This window comes from Oryzias latipes, chromosome 24 (assembly GCF_053564925.1).
Source record: "Oryzias latipes strain Hd-rR chromosome 24, Olatipes_Hd-rR_3.1".
Lineage (NCBI taxonomy): Eukaryota > Metazoa > Chordata > Actinopteri > Beloniformes > Adrianichthyidae > Oryzias > Oryzias latipes.
The window spans coordinates 23,003,924-23,017,500 of record NC_136260.1 but is presented as its reverse complement, the minus strand read 5'-3'; the positions used below and the strand labels follow the sequence as shown (position 1 = coordinate 23,017,500).

Genomic DNA, 13,577 nt, shown 5'->3' with positions numbered 1-13,577 from the left:
CCCAAAAAAAGTTCAACTAAACGCAGCAATCTGAAGATATTTGGTAAAATTACTAGACAAAAGGAAATGCAATTGATTCGGCATACTTTTGTTGCAGATTCTGGTTAATTGTTGTTTTTTTGTAGTTAAAGTTCTTAATCACATGAAGGAAAGCTGCTCCTGTTTTCACATTAAGTAGTTTAAAACTCAAAAATGGCTCAAAAAGTTTTTTTTTTTACATTTCTAAATGACATCATGTATCAGGAAAATATCGGAATAGATAAAAGGATGGACACGCCCTTTATTCATTTGATTGACAGGTTCCTAAAAGCTATAAAAATAGGAGAGGAAGAGTGATTTTTGTTCTGTCTAACGGTCCAAACACAGAGATGATATTTGATATTTTATTTTTATTTAGGGGCATTCTCCATTTTCTCAGACACAAACATTTCCTGTCCGCTTGATCTCATTGATCTAAACCGACTGAAATAAGAGTCATCGTCTATCTTTAGCGCCGTTTCCTGTACGTCTCCCAAATGCCGCCGTACACGCTCCATGCACTGACTCAACCAGGTCCTATTCACGATGTCTGCAGCGGCGTGCAGCCAGTTCAGGCCTTCAGGCAGCTCAGTCTGTTCTGTTTCAGAGCTGTAATGATATTTCATGAAGTGCTGCAGCGTCTCTGCACTCAGACACGTGCACGCTCCCCTGTTACTGACATCAGTCTGACATCAAAATTGGCAATTATGACAATTAATGACATTAAAAAAGATTGTGTAAATAAGTAAATCGAAGCAGTAGTGAGTCCTTTGCTCAGCAATTTCGCTGCTGGACGTCTGACCATAACTCCAACGCTACCGCTGCAGTTTGTGGTAAGTGGTAAGTGGTAAATCCTGGAAGACACAGATGATTTTGAAAGATCTGGTTAATTTATGTTCAAGCGCTCTACAGTAACGTAGGTAATCATGTCTCCACTCGTGTCTGGTTCATGAAATCATTCAGAGACTCCCGCATGGCGAGCTTCCCCATCTGCTGCAGGAGCTGCGTCTGAATGACGGCGCTTTCAGCGGCACTTCCGTCTCTCTGTCACCCAGTTCCATGACTTGCTGTACCGCATTAGTCTGAGGAGGGAAAAATTAAAAATAGGAATAAAATAATACAATCTTTGAACTATGCTCAATGCCGACAAGAAAACTATGAGAAACTTCAGGAGGAGAGCGATCAGATTCCACGTCATCAACTCGCCAAGCAGAGTTCCTAATTGTTTGATGCAACGCACATTTTTTCCCAAAGTCCAGGTATTTGAACTCAGCAAACTGAATTGTCTCTGGGTCACACAAACCACAGTGGTGCTTGAGAATCACGCCATGTCTTGCGCTTTAACCGCGCCACAGGATGTCTGATCATGTCTGTACGTTGACTTAACATTAAAACTAGCTGCTCCTACGGCGCAATTCGAGTTTGGTGTGATCACAGCTTTGAAATCTCGCGTCAGACTGCGTAGAAATCTAACATTTGAGCTCAAAAAGTGAACCGAGGACTCGGTCCTGGACCCATAAGTTAGGGTTTGACTGGAGCTGCAGCAGTGGTGTTGATGCTCATCACCTTTAACCACATTCCGGAGCATAGATGTTACTGTAAATAAGAGGACAGTTTAGCTGCCAGTAGCTATGTTATATATGTTTAATGTTTAAATAATAATAAAAACTTTACCCGATCATAACACACGTTGACATACGCCACACTTTCAGTCGGAATAACTCATCTTGACATGCTCAGAACAGTCTAAAATACCGGAAACAACCGTAGAAGAAGAAATGGCGAGCTCTGTTGTAAACAAACAAAGCTGCCGCATAAAGCGAGATTATCGTCTAAACATGCTTTTATTATCTTAATGATTATTATTAGGTGCTTCTTGGCTCAATTCTTTTCATTCCGTGCGGCCAGTGCTTTTTTTCTTAGTGGAACGGAGCCAGAAGAAGGGTTAGGCTAAGGCTAATACGTGCCAACAACAGCATTTAGACGTAGATGAACCTAAAAAATCTGTGTGGTTGAAGCCAGCCTTTATTTTGTCTGGACACGATTGGTAACACAACTTATATTTGTATTTATCTATTTAAGGGACAATGCATATTTATTTAAGGGACAATGCATACACAGAACAGTGTGGAGTGCTCCAAAAAATGTGAGACACTGTATATTTGCAGGATTGTAGCCTAGGCTAATTTCCATCCTGCGTCCCATTCTAACCATGGACAGCCACCAAGAGACTATAGATGAAATAAAACAAAGTAAAAAAGTACATTAGTAACTTGAAATTGCATAAAATAAAATGACATAAAATTAACATAACTTAGATTACGTTTAAAACAGTTTAAAATACATAGTTCCCCAAAGTATACATCAATAAAATCGCCAAAATCAGAACAATACTGCGACAACTGTGACCACTTTTTTCACCCCGCAATGATTTATTTTGACTTTTGTTTAGCAACGAGTTTTCTGACATTGTCCCTAAAGTCCTAAAGGTCAGCCCCGTGACCCTGAAAGGGACCAAACGGAATCGAAAATGAATGAATATATGTCCCTAAAGTTAGCTGTGAGTGCAAGTTTGGTTTTCACATGATTGTTTGCACGGTTTCTCAGGACTGCGCAAGTGGCATTTCTCATTTGAAAAGCCGCCTCCATTCCCTCACAAACCGTCTTAAAGCCGCTCCTCTGCTGATCCAGCGTTTACATGGACAATACTTTTGTCCATGTAAAGCAGCCAGTGACAAAAATGTCTCAGAGGAACGTGAGGTTCATGCAAAACGTCATTTAAAATCCTGTCCCTCTCACAGATAAAGGACACGCCTTCATCTCCAGAACAGGAAAGACGAGTGATATGACGAAGATTAAGGGGTGGAAAAGCAAATTCATCAAAAGCAGTTTATCGCTGCCGTCAAGCTGTGAAGGTAAAGGTTCCACCTGGAGTCATCGTCCGTATCTTCTCTTCAAGCTGCTGTTTAACTGAAATGATTACAGTAATTAAATGAAAACCTTTAACTCTTGTCCCCCTGAAGGATTACCAAAGAACCTGTCTGCCTTCTGCAGCAACATGCTGGACGAATACTTGGAGAGCGAAGAGCAGCAGATCAGTGAACGCGCTGCAGCTTTTTCCACCGAAGCAGAAGCTTCTGTGTCCTACCAGCTGCCGGCCAAGAGCTCCAGCTACGTGAAGACTCTGGATAGCGTTCTGAAAAGTCGAAGCGCAGCCTCCAGACTGTCAGCGGGGGGCAGCAGGCCCTGCCCCCTGTCCTACAAACTTCAACACTCGTCTGCATTGTCGTCCACGCCCGCTGCTGCCCGGCCCACAAGCCCCTGTCAAGCAGAGGTCCAGTCCAGATCCGCTCAGGCCTTTTCCGGTTCTGATCCTGGCAGTGTTTGTCAGAGGTGATTGGCCAGATTGTTTTTTCTAGTTGTAGTGGTGGCTGTGGTGTCCAAAGCGTTTTTGTACCTGCACGACTGGAGATAATTCAGGTTTTCAACGATTCAGATGTTTTTGTGTCGGCATGAACACACAAACACAGTCTGCTGTTTCCCTGCCGCTTCAGTTCATCAGCAAAGGAAGCAGCCGTCGCTCTGGGACCGCCGCTGAGCTTCAGCCAGATCCAGGCCATGTTCCACAAACCTTCAGGCCTCACCAAGATCCAGCTCAAGCTCCTGGAGATGGAGATGGAGGCCTTGAACCGAGGCCTGAGGAGGACACAGCTGACTGCAGAGAGAGTGACCGTGGCTCTGTCCTCCATGCAGACTGAACAGGTGAGCGTGGTCTCAGGTTTTACAGGCCTGGCCGTCGGCATCAGGGAGGGAAATTGAGAAAATATGGATTTGATTCTTTTTTTTTTTTTTGCCCTGCGCCATTTGAAAATAAAAATACAGAATAAGTTATACCTCTAAAATCCTCAAGATTTGTAATTTAGTTCTCTAGATGCTAAAAATGTGTAAAATAAAAAAAACAAGATCTATAATTTATAGTTTTTCCTGATCCAAAGGTTATGACCAAAATTAATGGTGACAATAACAAAGCAGCACAAGACGTTTTGTTTATCTAGATAATTTTAGCATTAAAGTGCAATAATAAAAGGGACATTTTTTGAAATGTGGTAGTTTCTGTTCAACCCATCTCTTCTTCACACGTCCCGCGTTTTTTTCTAGAAAACCGTCTCCTTTCTATTAAATCATCAGAAGAGAGGAGGATGCGAATCAATGACAAATCTGTATTATTTATATGTATCAGATGGAGCATCTTTGCTAAAACAAATCCTTGTATTTGTTGAAACGGATGCACAACAACACACAAAAAAAATGAACCAATAGGAGGCAACACAGAAACTAGACACCAATAGTGAAAACCTTTATCCTGATAAATGTAGACATAGAAAACAAAAACGTTTTACTGCCTCTAGGATGGAAAACCTAACCAAATCTCCTGTTTTCCAGCTCTCCTTCCTCCTCTTCCTGATTGAAAGCCTCAACGTATTTTTTATCTCTAGTACCTTTTCTTAAACGACACAAATTACTATAAAACACAGCAAAAAATGCCCTCTGTTTCTACCATCGACTCTCTGTTGATCCTCGACAAACCTGACAAGCCTGCTGCAGGAACCGCTGCGACTATCAGAAAGCTGCTTTTCCTTTCTCAGCTGTCAGGACATGCAGACTTCTATCTGTGAAACGCTGATCACAGTAATAATAAAATGAATGTCCCTGATCACAATGCCTGTGATTTTGGTTCAACTGATTCACTTAACCTGGACATGAAGTTGGCTAATGTTAGGGTAGAAGATGTTCATGATAGAGTGAGGTGGAAAAGGATGATTCGCTGTGGCGACCCCTGATGGGAAAAGCCGAAAGAGAAAGATTCAGTTAACCTCAGATGAGCATGAGTGTGGTGAGAACCTCAGAGACAGAAGTGTTTTCAGATCACAGATGGAAGATGATGTGTTTGTCTGTTATCTTTAAACACCAGCTGCCGCCCAAACAGGAACCCGACCCTCCAGAGACCAAATCCATCGGACCGGTCTGTGGGAAGGAGTTCTGCCGGCTGGGCTGTGTTTGTTCCAGCCTGCAGCATGTGAGCAGAGGCCCCCTCCACTGCAGGAGACCCGACTGCATGTTCGGCTGCACCTGCTTCAAACGCAAGATCACCAAGCAGCAGCCGAGCCAGGAGCGCGAGGAGCAGAGCCGCCCCGTTTACTGTACGGCCACGGCTTCTGCCAACCTTTGGGTTCAGCGTGTTTTATCTGTGTTTAAACCCCCCCCAACGCACTGCTGTTTCTGCCCCCCCAGCCGTGACCAACATGGAGCTCGCAGAGCAGCCTCGTCCAGGCGCCCATTCTCAGAAACTGTGGCGTCAAGGCGGCTCTGAGGGGGATCCAGAACCGCTGTTTGTTCCCAGAGGTGCTCCTCCTCCCAGTGCTGGACCGTCCAGGATCGTAAAGCGGGTCGTTCCTCGTCCAGCCGAGCCGGTACCAACAGAACACGTCACCCAAGCTTCTAGAAATATGTCTGTGGGACCGATCGCAATTATTAGTAGTCAAGAAGCCCAATAAGTGACATTTGGAGCTGACGTTCATTGCTATAAATGTGAAAACAATGGCATCAAGAAAAACAAATATCTTGAGTAACAGACTCAGCAGCACCTTTTTAACGAGTTTAAAAAAAGATTGAAATAAAAAATTCATTGAAAATAATGCAGTAAAACATAAATTAAAGGACTTTCCTTTGTGACAAGTTGGAACAAATGAAAAGTTCTATGGTACAGTAGCTCAGTTTAAAGGTCAAACAAAAATGTAAAGCAGCAGGCTCCACCTACTTTTATTGAGGCATCTGATTGGTCAGTTCTTGAACAACATTTTTCAGTGTTTTTCCTGTTTGAGGTAAAGATAAATTGAGTGGAGTCCTGGGTTAAATAGTCCTTTAGAAATGAACATAAGGCATGAAGTGGATAAGGAAGATTTTAAGGAAAGTAAAGACATTTGAGCTAAAGTAACAGCTTTAATATTAGCCATAAAGGTGTGAACAAAATATTAACCTTTCGTAAAAGCTTGACAAAGTTTTTAAAAATGTTTTTTAATCCTTAGCGAGATAAAAGCTTGTGTTTAATTATCATTAAAAGGATTTTAATTATAATTTGAATCTTGCCTTTAAATCCTCAGAGACTGAAATTGACTTTAGTGTTAATATAGTTGCATCAAAGTGTTGATTTTCAGTTTTTAGTCTTTATGGAATAATCTTGCTGTAACTCTTGAATTTCAGATCCGAGAGGAGGACAAGGACCCGGTTTACAGATACCTGGAGAGCAAGATGACTTGTGCTCGTGTCAGAGAGCTGAACAGCAAACCTCCTCCTGTAATGGACTTTGAAACCAGCGTCATGGCTGCTGCTGCTTCTGCACCAAAGTGCACATCCAACCCGCAGGACGGCAGCCATGGCGTGCCTCAAAACCATCACGGCGCTGCCATGAGCACGAAAAAAGAAGGTAGAAGGCTTCGGTTTGTGGCGGCGAGTCCGACTTGCTCGGGGTCTCAACAGTCTCGTGTTTCCACAGAAGAAAAGTCGTCTCGGGAAGGCGGGGAGGCCAAAGCCAGGAAGCAGATCCAAATCCAGTCAGAGTGTGAATGGAAGAATGACTGCCAAATGGTCCTGGAGGGTTTGTGTGATCGCATGAATCAGAACCGCCTCAATCAGCCTTTCTTCATCGGGCCGTACCACATCAGCCCCATCACCAAGATCCTAATGCGGAAACCCAGCGGCTCCATCATCACCTACAGGGTGGGTCCATCGGGAATCTTCATCCTCGGTGATGTTTTTGCCTTCGCTTGTCTAAAGCTCCGCCTCCTTCCATCCTTTTCAGATCCGAATCAGTAGACCATCAAATACCACCAACTGTGATGAAGAGGAGTCTGATGAGTGTGTTGAGCTGAATCCCAGCTTTTCTGAGAACCCAAAGAAGGAAACTGGGGGGCCGAGCGTGCCCTGTGGGGTCACGCCCTTCATGAGTGGAATCACAGCTGCTGGGAATCTGATAGCCAAGAAAAAACCCTTTGGCGGTCAAGGAAACGGACTCATAAAGGTACCAGAACACGAACCGGCGGCAACGCCGACAGATTCCAGAAACAAACAAACGACAATTCTCCGTTTTCAGGTGAACGGGAAGCAGTATAACCACGCCAGGCTGTTGCTAGGTTACATGGGAGCTCTGCATCCCGTCAACCGGCTCGCCGCCTTCGTCACGGGTCGAGCGCAGATTTCTGTTCCGAAGGTCTCTGAGAAACCAGAGTCTGCTCCCAGAACCCACTCCGCCGGAGGTCTTCAACTGCATGCTGGGGGCACAACGGCCCCCCCCGTTGTCAACAACCAGCCATCCGGTAAGACGCCGAATGATTCAAGACTGACTATCTAGATGAGTTATGCATGAAACTTTAGAAGAAGCTATTCGTCTCTAAAAAGATGTTTTTGTTGCCCTTTTTTTTTTTTTTGTTCTTTTAATCCAAATCTGATCTAAAAGAAACTTCTGTGAATATTCAAACTGAAAAAATGCATCAAGTCTGAAGGGGAGGTAAAAGAAAATCCCCAAGGAGATCCTGAAATCTGTCATTTGACTGTCTGAGAGATGGTCCACTAGAGCCAGCAAGTTTATCTGAAAAAGGATGCCTTTAAAAAACACAAACCACCCAAATCTACTGCAGGTTCTGGCTACTGTGGGTGTGAACAAGCATCCCCCCAATCAGGGGGGGGGTCAACTTTCATGAGAGGAAACCTTTGGTCTCCAACAGGAACATCTGACAATGTGACGCATTGTCTAGGATTTGCTAAGCTAACTCTGCTCTTGTCTCCTTCCTCTTACCCAGCATGCCCTGCCACTTCCTCTCAGACATTTAAACCAGAAGCTTGTAACAAAGCATTGATAAACTCTCCTTGGTGTTCACCAAGTCCCATGAGCCACAGCCCGGTTCCGTCCTCCACTCCGGTCGAGCCCAGCTCCAGACCTTCGCCCGTGTCTCTCACCGTGTCGCCATCTCTGAAGAGCCCCAGCTTCCTGGCTCAGCGAGGAACCTACTCGTTCAGGATCTGTCCGCCCTCCAACTTGCTTGGTGAGGGTAAAAAGCAGCGCGGCGTTGCCCTGCCTGGAGGCTTCACCCTCATCCAGCTCCCAAAACCCAGAGTGGATGAGGCTGCAGGACCGGTGGGACCCCCAAATGGCAACAGCAGCGGTAACCCTCCGAAAAGCAGCACCGCGTCTCGCCTGGACCACCTGGCAAAAGAGTGGCTGGGTGTGGGCTCCTTAGATAAAGTCACGGACCTCTCAAGGCTGATCTGTGATCCAAAAACGCGGTTGGAGGAGTCCAGTCGGTCTCTGGAGGAGGTGGAATCCAACATTTCAGTAGAAGACTTGAGTTCCGACTTCTCCAGCTCTGGAGAAGGAGAAGACGACGTGAGTTCTTCTAGACGAATTCTGGTTCTTCCAGATTAGGCCTGTTCTAAAGTTGTCCTGGCTCCCGCTCCTCAGGATGAGCCGATCGACATCGAAACTGTGGAAGAAGAACACGAGAAGACCATCGTTATGATGAAGGAAGCTGCTCTGAAGACGCTGCTGGAGCTACAGTAATGCATTCAGATCATTAGGATGTTCTGATGTTAGGGGGACTTGTGTGAGTCTGACCGAACATGTCATCGTTTTTTTCAGAGATTACAGCTTAGCAGCCAGGGAGCGCTACAAACAGACCATATCATCATCTTCAAGTCCGGCCTCTGACCAGGTAACTTAACCCCTCAGAGCTGCACATTCTGATTTGAGAGCTTCCTCGGTTTTTGATGATGTCATCGCTGTTATTTTGGCTTTTTTATTCATTTCTGATTTTTATTTCATTCCAGGAAGAAAACAATTTTTTGAAGAGCAACAGGAAACGGAGGAAGCACACGAAGCTGGAGAGGCTGAGGCGTTGCGAACAGCGAGCGCTCTTTGAAAAACTCAAGACTGTCCTGAACAGCCACCCCAAAACGCCCAAGTACCACCTTCTGTCTCTGGTCTGCTCACTTTCTGATGGATTAAGTTTTATCCAAAGTAGAGAATCCCTCTGAAAGGTTGTCTTTTCCTGGAGTTTGCTGATGAGATTTATATCAAAGTTTCACTGCTGTGCCGACGATGGTCTGATATTTTCAACAGTCCCAAAACTATTACGCCATAAAACATCAGAGACCGGATGGTTCTGTTTAAGTTTTGATGACAACAAGATGGAAGTGGCGGTGTAACCCCAACGGTAGCCAGGAGAGGCTCCGGCAGCACCGTGATCCTGAATGGGATATAGCGGGTTTAGAGAATGGATGGAAAACAGCCAAATCAGAAACTAAAGCAGGCCCACCGTAGAGATAGTTTAAAAGAAAGAAAGAAAACTCAGGAAAAGAAAGAAAGTTGGGTTTTCTGATCCTACTGACGGTTTATTTATTTAGTTCTTTTTTTACTGTAGTCAGCTGCGAGTTTAGCTCTGAGTTAGCTTAGCTGTTTTTGGTAATATCAACCAATTTTGACAGACGTGCACCTTTATTTTATTTTTGTTTCGAATAAAGATTTATTTATTTGTCATTGTCAATCACCCTAATTATTTCCAAGTGTGAAAAGCTCCCATTCACCAAATAAATACCCAATAAGTAAATAAACAAAATGCGACATCAGGACAAAGACACAACAAAGACTACATAAAAATACGACATTCAGTGATTGATGTTAATGTGCAGCAATACAGAGTCCAGTTAAGGTTTTCACGGTGGACATGGTTGTTGTGGAAAGGTGTGGGGTGGAGTTTATATAGTCTGTTGAGATATGAAGTGGTGGATATGCAGCAATGGAAGTCAGTTCCCAGTTTATTCAGATGAGAAAGTTGGAGAGAGGTTGGGGCAGTTGAGGAGTTGGGTGGGATGACTGCTACCGCTTTCTGGACTGTTTTCCTCCACTTCTGGGTCTGAGACCATCCGCTGGTGCAATCTTACCTCCAGGGGTCACTAACTAGCAGACCACGGTCCGGATTCGGACCCTGACGCTGGATGGTGCGCACCAAGACCCAGACCCCGATCCAAACTTGACAGAAAACTAATATGATGGGCGCCTCTTGTTTCAGCATCTAAATGTTTCATGTCTTTTCATGTAAAATGAGTTTGAATGTGTGTTTTTGCGATTCTTTTTGTTTCTGGATAATAAAATCCTTTTTTTTTTTTAGGCTGAGAAAGAAATACGTCTTTTGGAAAAAAACACTAAAACTCTGAGAGAAAAGAAGAAGAAGCTGATCCAGATTCAGTCTGAGTACATCAGGAAACTTTCCCGTTTGTCAGGTACGCAGGTTTACGTCTAACGATGCCGCCTGATGTTCAGCTGTGAAGAAGTATTTCATATAAAATTCTCTTTTTGTTTGTTTGCAGGACGCTCAGAGATTTCGTTTCACAGCAAGTTACAGGAAATGTCCAATCGGCATAAAATAGAGAAGAGGCTGGAGTGGAACGCGCTCTCCTCCACGATTCTGCGCTCCAGCCCCGCCCCCCTTAACGCCCCCCCACCGAAGGCCGACATCCAGCAAGACAACAGCCTCCCTTCTCACAACAGGACGCTTACTTTTTCTCAAAACGGCTTACAACAGCTGCTGTCCGTCCTTCACCCGACACAAAACCTAGAAAAGGACAACGCCCCGCCCCCTCTACCAACGCCCGTCCCGGAGCAGACTCACCAGGACGACTCCGCCGCCGCAGTCCGAGTCGCTCCACCGCCGCTGAACGACAACCAGACGCCTGCGAGCGTCTGCTCCAGCACCAACCAGGACCAGCATCAAGCCCCGTCCGACAAAGCTGAAGGTCAGACGTCCGGGCGGAGCTCCGCCACCAGAACCAAACGCTACTCCCTCATCAGACCTACGCAGACTCCTCTTCCTCTGGTTCGCTCCAAAACCGGCAGAATCATACTCCCATCATCTCTGAGGCCAAGTAAGTCCACACGAGGCTCCGCCTACTTCCTGTTTCACTAACGAGCATTAATTCCCAGTAACCCTCAGTCGTTTCTGGCCTTTTGGAGCGTGTTGGTTTTTCCTCTGATAATAATTTACCTTAATTGATTGGTATCCCATCTTTTAAGTTCAGTGTCAACCTCTTTTTTAGCAGATCTTTTTCAATTCGATTTCTTCCACAAATCAAAAACTACAGATCTTGCTCAGGTTCTAATACAGGAGAAATGAAAACCCTTTGACAGTTTTTGGATAAATATATATTTATAATTTGCATATACAGTGCAAACACATTTTTATAGGTACATATTTGAATATATATCCTTGCGCAAAATAGCAATATGTTTGTGGTTTACATCAAAGCGTTTTGCTCCAGAAATCTCCAGAAACTGCAGATTTTTATCTTATTTCTAACTTTCTAAGTCGCATCTTAGGCAACAGTGTTTATTCTTTTTTATCATATTACACAATAATTCCACATAAACCTCAAACAGTAAAAAAAAAAACAAATATTCAGAGTTGTAAGCGTTGTCATATTTTTCAGCAAAATTGTCGTTTTCTAGGTCATTGTTTCTGCAGAGCGGCGGGTGTTGAATAGAAATTCCCCTCTGACTTGTGGGCGGGACCCTCATTTCCCATCATCCATCTGTTTACACTCTGTCCCTCAGAGTAGGGTGCTTGTGGCCCCGCCCAGCGTATTTTTTTACAGCACAAATCTTTTTCAAACGGCAGTTATTCATCTGCTCCTGATTCACAGCAATCTGAATAAGAAACATTACTCAGAAATGTTACTTTAAGCTTTATTTTCCGTATAAATGTCCTCCATTACTCTTGTTATGTTTGAGTTCAGACTACTGAAGGTTAAACCAAAGTGGTCATGTGGTCAAACGAAGAAAAAAGAAGATTGTTTGATCTTTCCTGCTCTGTTTCCACTAATGTTACGCTTTTTAAAATCCCAACAGTTGGTCAAGGTTTTTACACGCTCATGGTCATCAAACCCAAGCAGGACACGGACGAGGCCGGTTCTTCTTCTGACCCCGGCCGGTCCAGGACTGGACCAGAGGACGTCGCCGCCTCTGATGCTGCCTCCTCAGACCCAGACCCGTCTTCGGGCGGGAAGTTCCCCCTCCGTGAGGTGACCTTCTTTAATAAGTCCGGCACTGGGTCTCTGGCGGGTCTGAGGGAGGTGAGCGAGCGGGACGCTGGGGCGAGACCTGCTCAATTGCGCTTCAACTCCCTGCTTCCCTACGAGTGGAAGCCGGACCCTGGAGCCGCCCGCCCCCGCAGAGGCCGGCCCAGAAAACAGACGTTTTCAAACGGCCGAGACGTGGCGATGGAGACGACTGAAAGTCTGAGCGAGACGTCCGCAGCCGCCACAGAGAGACCGACGCACGGCGTCCCGACGGAAAGGACGGGGCCGCAGGAGACCCAGGGAGGGGGGGTTTTCCACGTCCCGGACAGGCCGGCCAAAAAAGGCAGAGGAAGGCCGCCGAAGATGAAGTCATCGCAGCCTCGAGGTTCAGTCAGACGGGTGTCGGATTGTCGGTTTGAAACCAAGGAGGACAGCCCCGTCAGAATATCGGCCAGCAGACTGAAGGGCTCCGATTCGGCAGGACTGTCCCGGCCGCTGACCCGGGGCTCCATGGGGAAGGACTTCCCCAGCGCAAAGAAACGCTCCTGGGAAGACATTGAGAAGGAGCTGGACCCCGATCTGGAGTTTGAGTAAGCCCTCCACGTTTGGATCTCACGAATCTCGTTTTTTTTTTTTTTTTAGCTCCGCTGTTCGTTAATACCTCGACCTCATGTGCCTGACAGCAAAGATCATGGTGGAGACCCACACCTCTAGAACCTTCTGGACTCTGAAACCGCATTAGAGCGGCGACATGCTGGATGTACGTTTAAGGTGACTATGCATTACAGGGATGTCATCTTCAACGTGTTGTTTTATTTTTAAATTGACCTTTTCCTGCAGTTGGACAAGAAAAAATGATCAGACCCCATTTCTCACCGCATTAAATATTGTATTACTACTGTTAGGCTGTAACTACTGTAGTTGCACTTTAAAGGTCTTGAAACCAGAAAGACGTCTTTATTTTTCAGCTTTAAGACACTTGAAGCGAAACCATGTCGCCTTTTTATGGAGCTTTCCTATAGAATAAAATGGTCTGCATGTGTCCTTCACTATGCTGTCTTTCTTTTGATGAAATGTTTCATTTTATATGGATTGAATAAATCAAGCTGTAATGAACTGTGGACTCTATTGTTTGTTTGTTTTTAATCTCTTGTTGTGGTTGTATCACATTAGCAAACTGTGCAGACGGAGTTAATCTGAGTTTTCCCCTTTGATTGCAACATCAAATCAACGTTTATCTGCAGTGATAATGCGAGTTAATCACGTTGACGTTTTTACAAAAAGAAAATTTGAAAGCAAAAAAAAAAATTGAAAGTAAAGAAAAAGTATCTGAAAGCAAATATTGAATATTTTAATTAAGAAAATGGATGCAGTTTATCTGAAGGGAATTGGCTCGTGCGCGCAGAGGCTTCTGGGAGTCTAACGCGATCAACTTG

At 44.9% G+C, this 13,577-nt stretch overlaps 1 protein-coding gene across 2 annotated transcripts in view; it reads left to right on the top strand.

The window, feature by feature from the left end:
- Positions 1-13,257, top strand: part of mgab (MAX dimerization protein MGA b) — a 23,974-nt gene extending 10,717 nt beyond the window's left edge. The window contains exons 7-23 of one of the 2 annotated variants that reach the window (XM_020714680.3): positions 2,820-2,933; positions 3,042-3,411; positions 3,573-3,780; positions 5,006-5,219; positions 5,311-5,489; positions 6,280-6,502; positions 6,572-6,795; positions 6,878-7,096; positions 7,169-7,391; positions 7,875-8,458; positions 8,534-8,628; positions 8,711-8,783; positions 8,899-9,051; positions 10,239-10,350; positions 10,438-10,992; positions 11,972-12,731; positions 12,825-13,257. In XM_020714680.3, the coding sequence (XP_020570339.1) occupies positions 2,820-2,933; positions 3,042-3,411; positions 3,573-3,780; positions 5,006-5,219; positions 5,311-5,489; positions 6,280-6,502; positions 6,572-6,795; positions 6,878-7,096; positions 7,169-7,391; positions 7,875-8,458; positions 8,534-8,628; positions 8,711-8,783; positions 8,899-9,051; positions 10,239-10,350; positions 10,438-10,992; positions 11,972-12,731; positions 12,825-12,855 (4,337 nt within the window). In that variant the 3' untranslated portion in view covers positions 12,856-13,257. Of the gene's footprint in view, positions 1-2,819; positions 2,934-3,041; positions 3,412-3,572; positions 3,781-4,990; positions 5,220-5,310; positions 5,490-6,279; positions 6,503-6,571; positions 6,796-6,877; positions 7,097-7,168; positions 7,392-7,874; positions 8,459-8,533; positions 8,629-8,710; positions 8,784-8,898; positions 9,052-10,238; positions 10,351-10,437; positions 10,993-11,971; positions 12,732-12,824 lie in introns of both variants that reach the window. The other variant, XM_011491417.4, reaches the window with a different exon arrangement.
- Positions 13,258-13,577: the final 320 nt, after the last annotated feature.